The sequence below is a fragment of the Clavispora lusitaniae genome (assembly GCF_014636115.1).
Source record: "Clavispora lusitaniae strain FDAARGOS_655 chromosome Unknown tig00000187_pilon, whole genome shotgun sequence".
Taxonomy (NCBI): domain Eukaryota; kingdom Fungi; phylum Ascomycota; class Pichiomycetes; order Serinales; family Metschnikowiaceae; genus Clavispora; species Clavispora lusitaniae.
In genome coordinates, this window is record NW_027093980.1 from 613,512 (window position 1) to 625,850 (window position 12,339).

General features: G+C 47.4%; 6 protein-coding genes across 6 annotated transcripts; 4 read left to right on the forward strand and 2 right to left on the reverse strand. All coding sequences in view use genetic code 12, as the record gives it.

The window, feature by feature from the left end:
• Nucleotides 1-34: 34 nt before the first annotated feature.
• MAS2 (mitochondrial-processing protease subunit alpha) lies at nucleotides 35-1,546 on the forward strand (the record flags this gene model as incomplete). The annotated part of the gene is made up of 1 exon (XM_002614866.2): nucleotides 35-1,546. One exon carries the CDS (start codon nucleotides 35-37, stop codon nucleotides 1,544-1,546), a length of 1,512 nt encoding a protein of 503 aa, XP_002614912.2.
• A 1,209-nt stretch (nucleotides 1,547-2,755) lies between these two features.
• OBPA (oxysterol-binding protein related protein) lies at nucleotides 2,756-3,970 on the forward strand (the record flags this gene model as incomplete). Its single annotated transcript, XM_002614864.1, has 1 exon — nucleotides 2,756-3,970. The coding sequence occupies one exon, from the start codon at nucleotides 2,756-2,758 to the stop codon at nucleotides 3,968-3,970; it is 1,215 nt and encodes a 404-aa protein (XP_002614910.1).
• A 575-nt stretch (nucleotides 3,971-4,545) lies between these two features.
• On the forward strand, nucleotides 4,546-7,329 carry PIKA (1-phosphatidylinositol 4-kinase; the record flags this gene model as incomplete). The annotated part of the gene is made up of 1 exon (XM_002614863.1): nucleotides 4,546-7,329. The coding sequence occupies one exon, from the start codon at nucleotides 4,546-4,548 to the stop codon at nucleotides 7,327-7,329; it is 2,784 nt and encodes a 927-aa protein (XP_002614909.1).
• A 184-nt stretch (nucleotides 7,330-7,513) lies between these two features.
• On the forward strand, nucleotides 7,514-7,981 carry FOB63_004280 (Mating-type protein MAT alpha 1 family protein; the record flags this gene model as incomplete). Its single annotated transcript, XM_002614862.1, has 1 exon — nucleotides 7,514-7,981. One exon carries the CDS (start codon nucleotides 7,514-7,516, stop codon nucleotides 7,979-7,981), a length of 468 nt encoding a protein of 155 aa, XP_002614908.1.
• Nucleotides 7,982-7,997: 16 nt separating this feature from the next.
• PAP1 (polynucleotide adenylyltransferase) lies at nucleotides 7,998-9,671 on the reverse strand (the record flags this gene model as incomplete). Its single annotated transcript, XM_002614861.1, has 1 exon — nucleotides 7,998-9,671. The coding sequence occupies one exon, from the start codon at nucleotides 9,669-9,671 to the stop codon at nucleotides 7,998-8,000; it is 1,674 nt and encodes a 557-aa protein (XP_002614907.1).
• A 94-nt stretch (nucleotides 9,672-9,765) lies between these two features.
• Nucleotides 9,766-12,210, reverse strand: FOB63_004282 (uncharacterized protein; the record flags this gene model as incomplete). The annotated part of the gene is made up of 1 exon (XM_002614859.2): nucleotides 9,766-12,210. The coding sequence occupies one exon, from the start codon at nucleotides 12,208-12,210 to the stop codon at nucleotides 9,766-9,768; it is 2,445 nt and encodes an 814-aa protein (XP_002614905.2).
• Between the last annotated feature and the right edge of the window lie 129 nt (nucleotides 12,211-12,339).

Here is a 12,339-nt window from a genome sequence, read left to right on the forward strand (position 1 = left end):
TACCGCAGTGCGACTTTTAGATCCACATCTTCTTATGCTAGGCCGCATCTCCCGAGGAATCAGCAAAAACAGTATTCGGCGGCTCTCCCGCCTGCAGCAGGCCCTGCCCGTGCACATCTCCACGCTTGCCAACGGGCTCCGTGTGGTGACCGACCCGACGCCCGGCCACTTTTCGGCCTTGGGCACATACATAGACGCCGGAACCCGCCACGAAACGGCGGCCAACAGCGGCGTGGCGCACATGCTCGACCGCATGGCGTTCAAGTCGACGCAAAACCACACGGGCGTGCAAATGATGGAGCTTTTGGCGCGGTTGGGCGGCAACTACATGTGCGGGGCGCAGCGCGAGCTGGTGTTGTACCAGGCGCTGGTTTTCCACCAGGACGTCGGGCGGATGCTCGAATGTATGGCGCAGACGGTGCGCGCGCCGCTCTTGCTGGAGGCGGAGGTGGGCGAGGCGCGCGCCACGGCGGCGTACGAGTTGGCGGAGCTTGCGCACAAGCCCGAGGTGAATTTGGTCGAGGCGCTCCACGCGCGCGCCTACGGCGCCCAGGGCTTGGGCATGCCGCTCTACGGCCTGGACAAGAGCGTGGCGGCGCTTGGACGCGGCGACGTGGCAGCCTACCACGCCGACTACTACGTTCCCGAGCGCACGGTGGTGGCCATGGTGGGTGTTGACGTTGCTGCGGCGGAGAAAATGGCCCAGAGTCTTTTCGGCGACTGGAAACCACAACAAAAGAAGGCAGAGAAGGCAGAGAAGGCAGAACAGGAGAAAGCGAAAAAGGCTGCAGCCTACGTCGGCGGCGAGCTTGCGCTTCCGTACGTGGCGCCCCGCTACGCCAACCTCCCGCCGCTCGTGCACATGCAGATCGCCTTCGAGTCGGCCGGCCTCTTGAGCTCGGACTTGTATGCGCTCGCCACGCTCCAGAAGCTTCTTGGCGGCGGGCTGTCGTTTTCGGCAGGCGGCCCGGGCAAGGGCATGTTCCTGCGGCTCTTCCGCGTGCTCAACCAGTATCCGTTTGTGGAAAACTGCCTGTGCTTCCACCACGCCTACTCGGACCTGGGCCTTTTCGGCATCACGCTCTCGTGCTACGTGGACCAGGCCGAGTACATGGCGCAGATTGCGTGCCACGAGCTCGCCAAGGTCATGGAGACCGACGTTGGCCGCGGCGGCATCACCGAGCAGGAGTTGCGCCGTGCCAAAAACCAGTTGGTGCTGTCGCTCCTCATGAACGTGGAGAGCAAGCTTGCGGCGTTGGAGGACATTGGCCGCCAGGTGCAGTGCCAGGGCAAGGTCACCTCTGTGGACGAGATGGTGGAGCACATTGAGCGCTTGACGGTGGCCGACGTGCGTGCGGTGGCCCAGAAAGTGTTGCAAGGGCTTGGCAACGGCGAAGGTCTGGCCACGCCCACGGTGGTGATGCAGGGCGACCGGGCGCCGTTCGGCGACGTGGAGTTTGTTTTGCGCTACTTCGGTTTGGGCCGCTGGAAGGGCGAGGCGCCGCAGGAACCACGCGACTATCTGAAGCGGAGACGGTGGTTCTGAGAGAGAGGATGAGGACGGGATCCGTCAGGAGTGTTCGATCGAAGAGACTGGCCATGATCGAGTTCAGCTGGCCTTGATGGAACTTCAGACTGGCCATTTGGTCGAAGTTCACTGGCCAATTTGATGATAGTGTTGATGCTGATCGAGCCAGACTGTGTTTGTTCCGGATGGACTCTTGGTCTCGCAACCACTTCTCTCTGTTCTGTGGACTGGCCGTTCTCTACCTATTGTACATACTAGACATTACATAATTTATCTTAGATGACTCAAGCTTTCGTACGAGCTTTAGCTTTCTCTGGAGCGTAGATAAGCATACACCTTGGAATGTGCTCTCCTAGCTACATATATTTGTTTTGTGTGCATTGTCTAGAAATGCGTGTCATCAGGCTGACACTACGCTTTTCGGTCGCTTGATGTTGTCTGCTTTGCTCCCCGCCCGTTTGCATTTCGTTGCTTTGGTCGGCCGTGTTTCGCCTTTTACGTAATCCTTACCAGCATAAATTATTTCAATCGATATGACCTATTAATAAGTGTTTGTGCCTTAAAGATGAAATTGAATTATACCTTTATGTTTCTTATGGTAATTTCAGTGATGTTTGACTTTTATCTTCCTCATGTGTATGTATGTTTCTGTTGCAGATGCCCCTATCGAGGTTTTTTCACCACTCAAACATTAATCAATTCTAAGAAGTTCATTTTCATAATCAAGCCTTTCAGAGAATGTTTCCTGTAACACTGAGCATAAATAATTGATCTCGATGAGAATATCCAGATGTTTACTCGCTAAGTGAGGATCTGATTTCAAAATACTTTTAAATCGATTAAAAACGACGGCAAGTTCTAACCTTAAAACATGAGGATTAACTTCCCTCATCGAACATATTGCCATTAAAAACATTCGTAGTGTTTCTTTTAGTTGTTCCAGAAGTTGAAGGAGTTCAACTTCATGTGGAGGTATTTCCAGATCATTCATTGCAGGAAATAGGCTAAGACAATGTGTTACTTAAATATGTTTATGGATTTCATAATTGTTTCGGATACTAAGCAACCTAATTACAAGTTTACGACATCTGTTACGCCATCGTTGTTTCATTTATGTTTGTTCTTGCCTCACATCAAAGTAACTTTTGATTCGCGTTTGTTGGACCTGCAGATAATGATATGTTCACAGCAATTACGGATCTTCTGTAGGGATCTAATTTCAACAACATGGTTTTGGGTCGATTGAAGAACAAGATCTCGTTGTCGTCTTCGAAAGCTGATAGCTCTGAGGAGTTGGCCAACGCCGGTGATGTGGATGAAATAGATACTGAGAACCAATCAATATTGATGGGGATTATTTCTCAGTTAAGGCCAGGCTGCGACTTAACAAGAATAACTTTGCCAACGTTCATTTTAGAGAAAAAGTCTATGCTAGAGAGAATTACAAATGCATTCTTCACCCCTCATATATTGCTTGAAGCAAATGGAACTGCAGATGACGTCCAACGTTTCTTGTTGATGGTCAAGTGGTACTTATCTTGCTGGCATATCGCCCCCAAAGCTGTCAAAAAGCCATTGAACCCAGTTTTAGGTGAAGTTTTTAGCTGTTATTGGAGTGAATTGCCTGATGGAACATCGGGCTATTATCTTGCCGAACAAACATCGCATCACCCTCCAGAATCCTCCTATTTCTACTTGATTCCTGAAAAGCGAATTAGAGCTGATGGCGTAATCATTCCAAGGTCCAAGTTTTTAGGAAACTCTTCTGCGGCTATGATGGAGGGCGTTGCATACGTTACACTTGGTGAACACGACGAGGTCTACTCTTTAACTCAACCAAATATCTATTGTCGGGGAATTTTATTTGGCAAATTGAGGTACGAATTGGGTGACCATATGCTTATTAAGTGCGAAAAAACTGGCTTACAGGCTGATATTGAATTTAAGACTAAGGGCTTCATTAGTGGTGCTTATGATGCCATTGAGGGTACTGTTCTGAGGACTGCAGATTCGAAAACATTGTACACCATTTCAGGTAAGTGGAATGAGGTAATGTACATCGAGAATTCTTCGGGAGAGAAAAGTGTATTTTATGATACTACGAATGCTGTCACCCACAAGCCGGAAGTTAAACCCTTTGAACACCAACTTCCCAACGAGTCGAGAAAGTTATGGCATAAGACCCTTGTTGCGTTGGACCAAAGAGATCACAAGTCTGCAACAGATGAAAAGTTCAAAGTGGAAGAGGAACAGCGCTTGAAAGCTAAAAAGAGACACGAAGAAGGACAACACTTCACACCTGCTCTTTTCAAAAAGAACAAAGGGTCGAGCGATCTTCCATTTATCGTTGATATAGACATCGACGTAAAGGCTGACCTGCCTGAAGTCATGGTTGAAAAGTTGTTGAATCATTGCCAGATCCTCCCATCGGACACAGGTTAGATGCCTTTTTTTCTCATGTTATCTATACTTCTTTTTTAAGGGCGGAACACACGAATTGCAAGTCGTTTCAATGAAGAACTACGCATCGATGCATGTATAACTATTACATGTTAGAGTGCTCTTGTCTCAGTAATAAACTATCTACGTTGATTCACTCGCAAAAGATCGGAAATCTGCCATTTCGGTTACGCGGGATAATATATCCTGTTCTATATTTGGTACTTAGCAGAGCTTAAGCATTTGTGTTCGATTCTTAATTTGTATAGGTTTGTCTCGGGCCACCTAGATACGTCGAGTTTCCACATTTTTGTTCTGTTTAGAATGAAGCACATCAGATAACATGAAGTGGTTCGAAAACTGGAACTCATTGATTACTCGGATTGTGTAATGTGGCGCAAGTTTGTAGTAAGAAAAATATTCAACAATATTTTAGCCGTTTTCTTTCCAAATTACAACGAAGTTGTAGTGTTTCGTGTTCCTGTCAGTGCCAAATAGATACAGGTCAATACGAATCCGATCTGCACATACTGACGAACTACTCGACAAAGCTCCAACATCACTCTTAAGTCATAAACATGGATCAAACTGGCGAAGCTTTACTAAAAATAATCGATTCGCCGGATTTCGATGTTTTCACGTGCATTGATTATTTGCGTCGCTACCTGTCCGAGATCGGAATATACTACTACCTCACTCGAAAGCTTAGAACATATAAATATGATGACTTAGAGTTTTTGATTCCTCAATTGATTCAGCTTCTAGTCTCCTTTGAGACAAACTCGATGGCGCTTGAAGATTTCCTATTGGAGTATAGTGAAAAATACCCGCATTTCAGTTTAATAGTTTTCTGGAATCTTCAAGCTTTTGTTTTTGAACTTAAGGACAACCCGAATTCCTATTCATTTCAGATTGTGAGAAATATGGTTAACAAGTTACAGGATATACTATTCAATCCCTTCAAGCCCTCAACTCTGAATGATTTCCGTGAAAATTTGCATCCGGCATTAGTTTTGTGTGGTGCAGTTGCAGCTTCACTTGGGATGCCCCAGATTCATGACTTCATAAAGCCTCTTATTGAATCCCAAGCAAAGCAACAAAAATCATTTGTGTTCAAACTAGCCAACTTTCAGAAAACTTTGACAAAAAATCTAACCTTAAAAAATCAGAAACTTTCGAAGGAATCTAGAGTGGCTCATTCTGATGACGAAAAGCCTATTGTAAAAGCCAAAGCTTCGACAGAACAACAACGCTATTCTGAATCTTATGCCCGTTCAAAACGTGTATCTTCCCAAACATTGACTTCTGATGAATCTGAAATCTACACCAGTGATGAAGATGAACCAATTTTTCATACTGTAAAACGACAATCACTGAGATTGCGGTCCATGCAGAGTATGGACAATATGTCATTTATCCAAAATATAGAGGAGAAACTTGACGTGACTTCCGTTATAAAGAAAAGCCAAAGGAAGGAGGCACAGCAGCATCACTTGTCACATTCCATGCCTGATCTTGGTGCAACGCAGGAAGTTGTTGATGTGCGTCCTTCGTTAACGCCATCTGGATCAGAGATATCGCTTGCCAACTTGAACTTGATTAGACATAAGACTCCTCCGTCTCCAGTTGTTGCAACACCTGTCGACCCTCATAGATGGTTAAAGGCTAACTATTCTAGAAATGTGACGAAATTTATACTTGCTTTGCAAAACATATCTCTCCGATTGTCCCAATTGCCGAAGGAAGCTAGACTTTCTGCGCTCAGAGCTGAGTTATCTATTGTGAACAAAACGATACTTCCAGCAGAAATCGATATACCACAACTTCTCCCTATTACAAGCACTCGCAACAAAAAGTATCATAAAATTCTCAAGTTAAGTGTCAATGAAGCATTTGTTCTTAATTCTGCCGAAAGAGTTCCATTTCTCATGTTTGTGGAATTTTTGAGCGACGAAATTGATTTCGACCCGACAACTGCTGAGAACAGAAGGCTTCTTCAAAGCAGTTCAGGTTCCGCTGACAAAGCCTCAACTTTGGAGGCAGAATCTGCAGTCGATGAAACGCAAGACTATAATGACGCACTACAACAAGTCGAGACGGATTTGGGCGAGCTAAAGGTTGCCACAGAAAGCAATCTGGAATACAACCTAGCATCGTTAAAATCGAGTAACTATGTACTTCCCAGCAGCCCTTTAGACAAAAAGAATCCTTCTTTCCAGTCAAGTGATAATGCAAAGACCAGGGCTGACCAAATGAGAATTGCTGCCGTTATGTTGCAACAGTTGGAAAGCGCTGGAAAATCTAATTCGGATCAATCTTCCGCAATTAAGGAAAGAATAATACAGTCAATGATTGAAATCCAGGACCAATTTGAATCAATCGATTATGATAAGATCAATGAATTGAAAGGAAAAGAATCGAATGCAGGAGAGAGGAAACTAGAAAATGACTTCAAACTTGCAGAGGATTGGAAAGCAAAAAAGCAAAGAATAAGAAACTCAAGTATTTATGGGCATCTTCCAAATTGGGACTTGTGCTCTGTTATCGCCAAAAATGGATCCGATTTACCTCAGGAGGCATTCGCTTGTCAACTCATTGCTATGATTTCGAATATCTGGACTAAGAAAAATATTCCATCATGGACAAAGAGAATGAAAATTTTAATCACCAGTGCAAACACAGGTCTAGTTGAAACAATTACGAACGCCATTTCGATACACTCAATCAAGAAATCCATGACAGAGTTATCAATATCAGAGGGGGATAACTCCCGAAGGAAAATCATTACGTTAAAAGATTACTTCGAAAAATTATTTGGGGGACTCCAGACTGGGAGCTTTCGCAGAGCACAAAAGAATTTTGCGAAAAGCCTTGCATCATATTCGATAATTTGTTACGTTCTTCAAATCAAGGATAGGCATAATGGAAATATCATGTTGGACAATGAAGGACACATTATACATATCGATTTTGGGTTTTTGTTATCAAATTCTCCAGGCAGTATGGGTTTTGAGGCAGCGCCTTTTAAACTTACTATGGAGTATGTGGATCTACTTGGAGGATTAGATAGTGAGTTATTCCTTTACTTCAAGGACCTTTGCAAGCGGTGCTTTTTGGCTCTTAGAGAGGAAAGTGACCAAATAGTGAATATGGTCGAACTTATGCAAAAGGACTCCTCCTTGCCTTGTTTCAACAACGGTGAAAATACTAGTGTGCTCATGAAGCAAAGGCTTCAATTACAAATGAATGAAGAGGAGGCAAAAGATTTTGTGGAGAATGTTTTGATCGGGAGAAGCTTGGCAAGCATGTACACCCGGTTGTACGATCAATTTCAATTGATCACCCAGGGTATCTACACATAACCGCCGTTATCTAGAGATTTATGCAGTCTTATAGACTGTGGTGGCCAACTATGCAGAATTTGGATCTTATGACCTGCATTGTATCATGTACATGAAATTTGATACAGTTTAGTCGCCTTGTAAGGAAATCCTTGTGATCTCCCTTAAATATCTCATTTCTTTTCTTTTAATCCCCTCTTTAAATATGCAAAAGCCTGAAGTTGGGATTTTGCAAGTGACAAAAATACCCCAATTACCTGAGCCATCAATGCACTTGAAGCAGGTATTGGACGAGTTACATACTGGCGCTCCTCTGAAATTAAGGTTGCAAGTTGAAAAAGTACTGAAGCAGAAAAGAAGAAAAAGAAAGGGGTCCCAGAGACGCTCTATAAACGGTTTCATTGCCTTTCGCACCTATTATTCAAAATGGCTAAGAAATGCTACGTTGCAACAAGAGCTTTCATGTCAATTAGGAAAAGTATGGGAAAATGAACCGAGCCGCGAAATATGGGAATGCTACGCTTACCAATATAATGAAACTGGTGGAGACGAAAGTTTCATAGACTGGCTTTATATAAAGCTAGGATTAATAACAGCTGAAAAAAAATCTACGAGAAGCCAAGCATGCAAAAGTTATATATTTAAGAATGTGGAGGATGTCTTTGTTGACTAAGAAAGGACACATTGTCTCATACTGGGGTTGTTGTAACACTTCTTGGTCTTTTTAGTTGAGCTTCTTTGCTATCTTTCTTTCGTTTTTTTGTTGCTTTAGAGGGGCGTACTTCTCCTTCGACGTAGACATCGTTAGGCAAATCTAACAATTTAACGTTTTTAATTTGAATGAAGTGTTTCTCGGTGTCATATGTCAGCCACCCTTTGCACAAGTTGTAAAATTCAGAACATGGGTGTTGAATATCTAACTTTCTCACTCCACCAACTTCTGACTTTAACAAGTTGATGTCCAAGCCTATATAAAGCCTTGTAATGTGTAGAGCTTTTTCTGTTGAATCTCCTTCAGATGGGGGCTTTTCTGGTTTTGTAGGAGACTCAAGTGTCCCAAGAAGATGTTCACCTTGTAAAGTCCCAGTTGCATTAAGTATTTCATCAACTTTTTTGTCTTTAAGTAAATAGGAGTTCGAGAAATCTTTCACGTAAGGATGAGCTAATGCAATACCGTCCGTGACCTCGAGCTTTTGCACAAGTATCCTGAGCTTCGACTCTATCATACCACTCCATTTGTGGTGTTCTTCGTCATCGGCGAGTGTAGCAGCAACGATGCATAGGTAAAATTTATAATCGTGGAAAAAGGAATGTCTTTCGAACAAGTCAGCCCAAGTTTTTTCACCCGAAGCTACCAAGCTCATTATTTCAGCACCCCTCTCTAATTCTTTCATTATAACCTTCTGAGTTGAACTAGTAATATTGTGAGTCGCACACATGGACGGATAAGCTGGAGTAATCACTGGCATTCTATGTTGACGGTCGTGTGGGTATAGTCTAGGATTCCAAACTCTTACTTGAAGTGGACCGTCCTCGATTGGTTTAAGAAGAACAGGCTGGGGCCAGTTCCATTTCGTGTAAATAGTAAAAAACTTTTCAACGATCGTAGCACCCACTGCATTAGGATACAATTGGCAAATACGTGCTGTCAACATAGCCCAAGCAACTCCACCTGGAAAACCAAAAACATTTCCGTATACAGCTCTTTGCTGAGCCCACATCTTAATACAGCGCAAAGCGTGTTTAAAAACAGTCGGCTTAGGAACTAGCTGTAAGATTTCATCCGTAACTCGGGTTCCATTTAATGATCTCAAGTCTTTTTCATCAATATTTTTCAACAAATTTTTATCTTCAAGTGTCATATCAAGAGGCACTCTGGGAACATTGAGCCGAGAATAAATTAAATCAATGGAAATACCATCGAACTCGATTTTGATGATAGGAACAAATGCATCAGGGACGGATGTAATCTCCTCTAACTCGGGTCTTTTCCTTATAATTTGCTCAAAAACAGTGAAAAAATCTTCTCTGCCCACATGTTTGGGTACCACTACAAGAGTATCAATATCAGAACCAGGTCCATAAACTCCCAATCTGTAGGAACCAAACGTAAACACTTTACCACCCGCATCTCTCGCCATTCCATCGCTCATGTTTTTGTTTTTCGATACCGTGTACACGAATTCTTGGACCATGTTTTGAAATAAAGTGAGCACCTCTACTCTCTTCTTAGTCGCTTGTTCGCTTTCAAATGAGCCTCTTGCTTTGAGCTCTGAAATCAAAAGATCATTCAATTTAATCTCATTTGGGGTGGGATTTGCTAAAGAGACGGGCCCAGTGACTCCATAAGTCTTAGTGCTCATTATGACAGTACTTCCCGTTTATGCAAGTTAACGCTTGTCGAAATATCGTTGAAAGATATACTATGCAGTAGATGACTATGTACAAGGTGTAGGTTCACCTGATCCTCTTCGCCCAATTTTTCACGACGCGCAAGGGCACGCCCTGGTCGAGGCCCCATGCGGGGAGCGCGTCCAAGCCGGGCTTTTGCGCGCGCAACGCCACCTCGCCAAACATCGCGGCGGTGCGCGGCGCCAACTTGTTGCGGTAGCCCAACGTGCGCTTGGCCTCGAGAAACTGGCCAAACCACTCGAGGCGGGCGCGCGGCGAAAGCTGCGGCGTGCGCAAAAGCCCGCGCTCCACGGCGTTGATGAGTGGCGCCAGCAAAAAGCGCCGGGTCTGCGCATACGTTTCGAGCACCAGGCGTGCCAAGCGCGGGTCGTCTTGCACGAGATGCTCAAAGAGCGCCGCCTGGGCGGCGGTGCAGTCAAAGTCCAAGCGCGCGACAATGGTGCGCAACGGCGCCACGCCCGGCTGGCGGCGGTGCACGAAATGCAACGTGCCGTGGACGAGGCGGTCGAAGATGTAGGTGCGGCCGGTGCGCGAGCGCGGGAAAAACGCAGTCGAAAACACCTGGCGGTGGAGGACGTTGAGCGCGGCGGCCACGTCTTCGGGCGCTAGTACAGAAAGCGCCTGCGCGGCGGCCTGGATGTTGTGGAGAAGAGCGCGGCGCTGCGACGGCGCCGCTGCCGAGTAGAGCGCGCGGAAGTCGTCGAAAGGAGCCAGGTCGACGTTCATCAGTTTGGCCATCAGGTTCGCGGCCATCAGGTTTGCTGCGGCCATGTTTGCTTTGGCCGCACGAACAAGCGCCGGCGGGAACGAGGTACGCATGGCGCCGGCGAAGGCGGCTGCGGGCGAAAGCCCGTGGCGGAGGGCGAAGCGCATGATCTCGAGCCAGTTGTAGGCGCGCCACTGGAGGCGGCACGCGGCGCGGAGATTGCGGTCGGTGCCGCGCAACTGGCGCAAGAGCGCGCGCGCGAGCTTCGGGTCGGCGTCCGCGTGCTCCAAGAGCGCGAGAAGGACAAAGTCGGTGTCAGAAGTGTCTGTTTTGTCTGATTCCGTCTTGTCTGAGTCCGTCTTGTCTGATTCCGTCTTGTCTGATTCCGTCTTGTCTGATTCCGTCCTGTCTGTCTGTTTTTTCATTTCCTGCGCCAACGCTAGCGCCACGCGGTGGAACTTGTCTGTTCTCGCAAGGCGCTTGAATAGCGGCCGCACCCGCGCCGCAAGCGGCGGCGCAAGAAGCGCCCATGTCGCCGGCGAAACGCTCTGCACGAACCGGTGCGCGGCGGCCTGCGCCAAGTCCCAGTCGCCCACTTGCACGGCCGCCCGAACAACGGCGTCGAGCGTCTGGTTGCACAAAAGCCCGCGCCGCGCGTTGCGGCACGCCAACAAGTACACCTGGTACACGTGCGGGCGCAGCTGGGCATGCGCCAAAAGGTGGGCGCAGTCTGCGTCGTTGAAAAAGCCCGAGCGGAGCTGCGCAAACGCCCGCGCGACCGCCTGCGCGCGCGCCTCGCCAACGCCGCCGCACAAAAACGACACCGACCCGGGCACACGGGCAAGGCGCGCGGCGACTCGATCGTACTGCAACTCCGCGCCCCTTTGAAGCAGGCGCCGCGAGGCAAAGGCAAAGAGCACGTCAGCCATCTCCACATCGTACGTCTGTGAAACCTTTCCGTCTATGCTCGTGTTTGTGTGCTTGTTTGTGGTTGTGGTTGTGTGCTTGTTTGTGTTTGTGGTTGTGTTCTCAGACACTTCGTCCGAAACAAGCGCGCAGAAGTCCTCCGCCTGCGCCCGGCCCACGCCAAACCGGTACTCAATACACTCGCCTATGGCGCGCCAAACGGCGCCGCTCGCCCTCTTGTGCGCCGCCTCGACCGCCTGCCACAACCCGAGCCCATTGTGGTTCTGGCCCAATTGCTCGTGCAAAAGCTCCACCACTTCCTCCACATCGCTCAACGACGCATTTTCCTCCAACGCCACCGCCCAAAAGTCCGCCCACCGGTTGTGGAACGCAAGCATGCCGAGAAGCGTTTTCTTGTGGCCCGAATCGCACCGCGGGAGCAGATTGTAGTACTGGAGCGCCAACGTCGGCGGCACAGAAAGCGCGTGGTGCGCCAAAAGAACAGACAACCGGCTGTAGTCGTCCATCTGCTGCTCCAACTTCTGCCGGAGCGGCCCGCTCACACTGTTGAGCTGGATATCGTTGGACGCTAGCGTCTGGTCGATTTTCATGGTCTCGCGCAATCTGGAGGACTCGGTCTGGAAGAAGCGGAAGATCATTCCGGAGAGCGTCTGGCTATTGGCAGCATCGGTCTGTGTATCGGTCTGTGTATCGGTCTCTCTTTGTGTCTCTGAAATCTCTGGTGTCTCTGAAATCTCTGGTGTCTCTGAAATCTCTGAAGTCTCTGTCTCTGGTGTCTCTGTTCGATCGGTCTGTGCCCCAGCATTTCTCGGCCTAGTCTTCCCCTGGATTATGTCGTCGATGACCTTGCCATGCATGTTTGTAGCCTCATTGGCTCTTGTGTGTGTGTGTGCTTTGCCTGTAAATATGTCTTTCCTTCGTGCAAATGTCGAATGTCGTCTGACCCGTAGCAACGGTCGTAGTCGTAGAAACATGGGTCTATATGC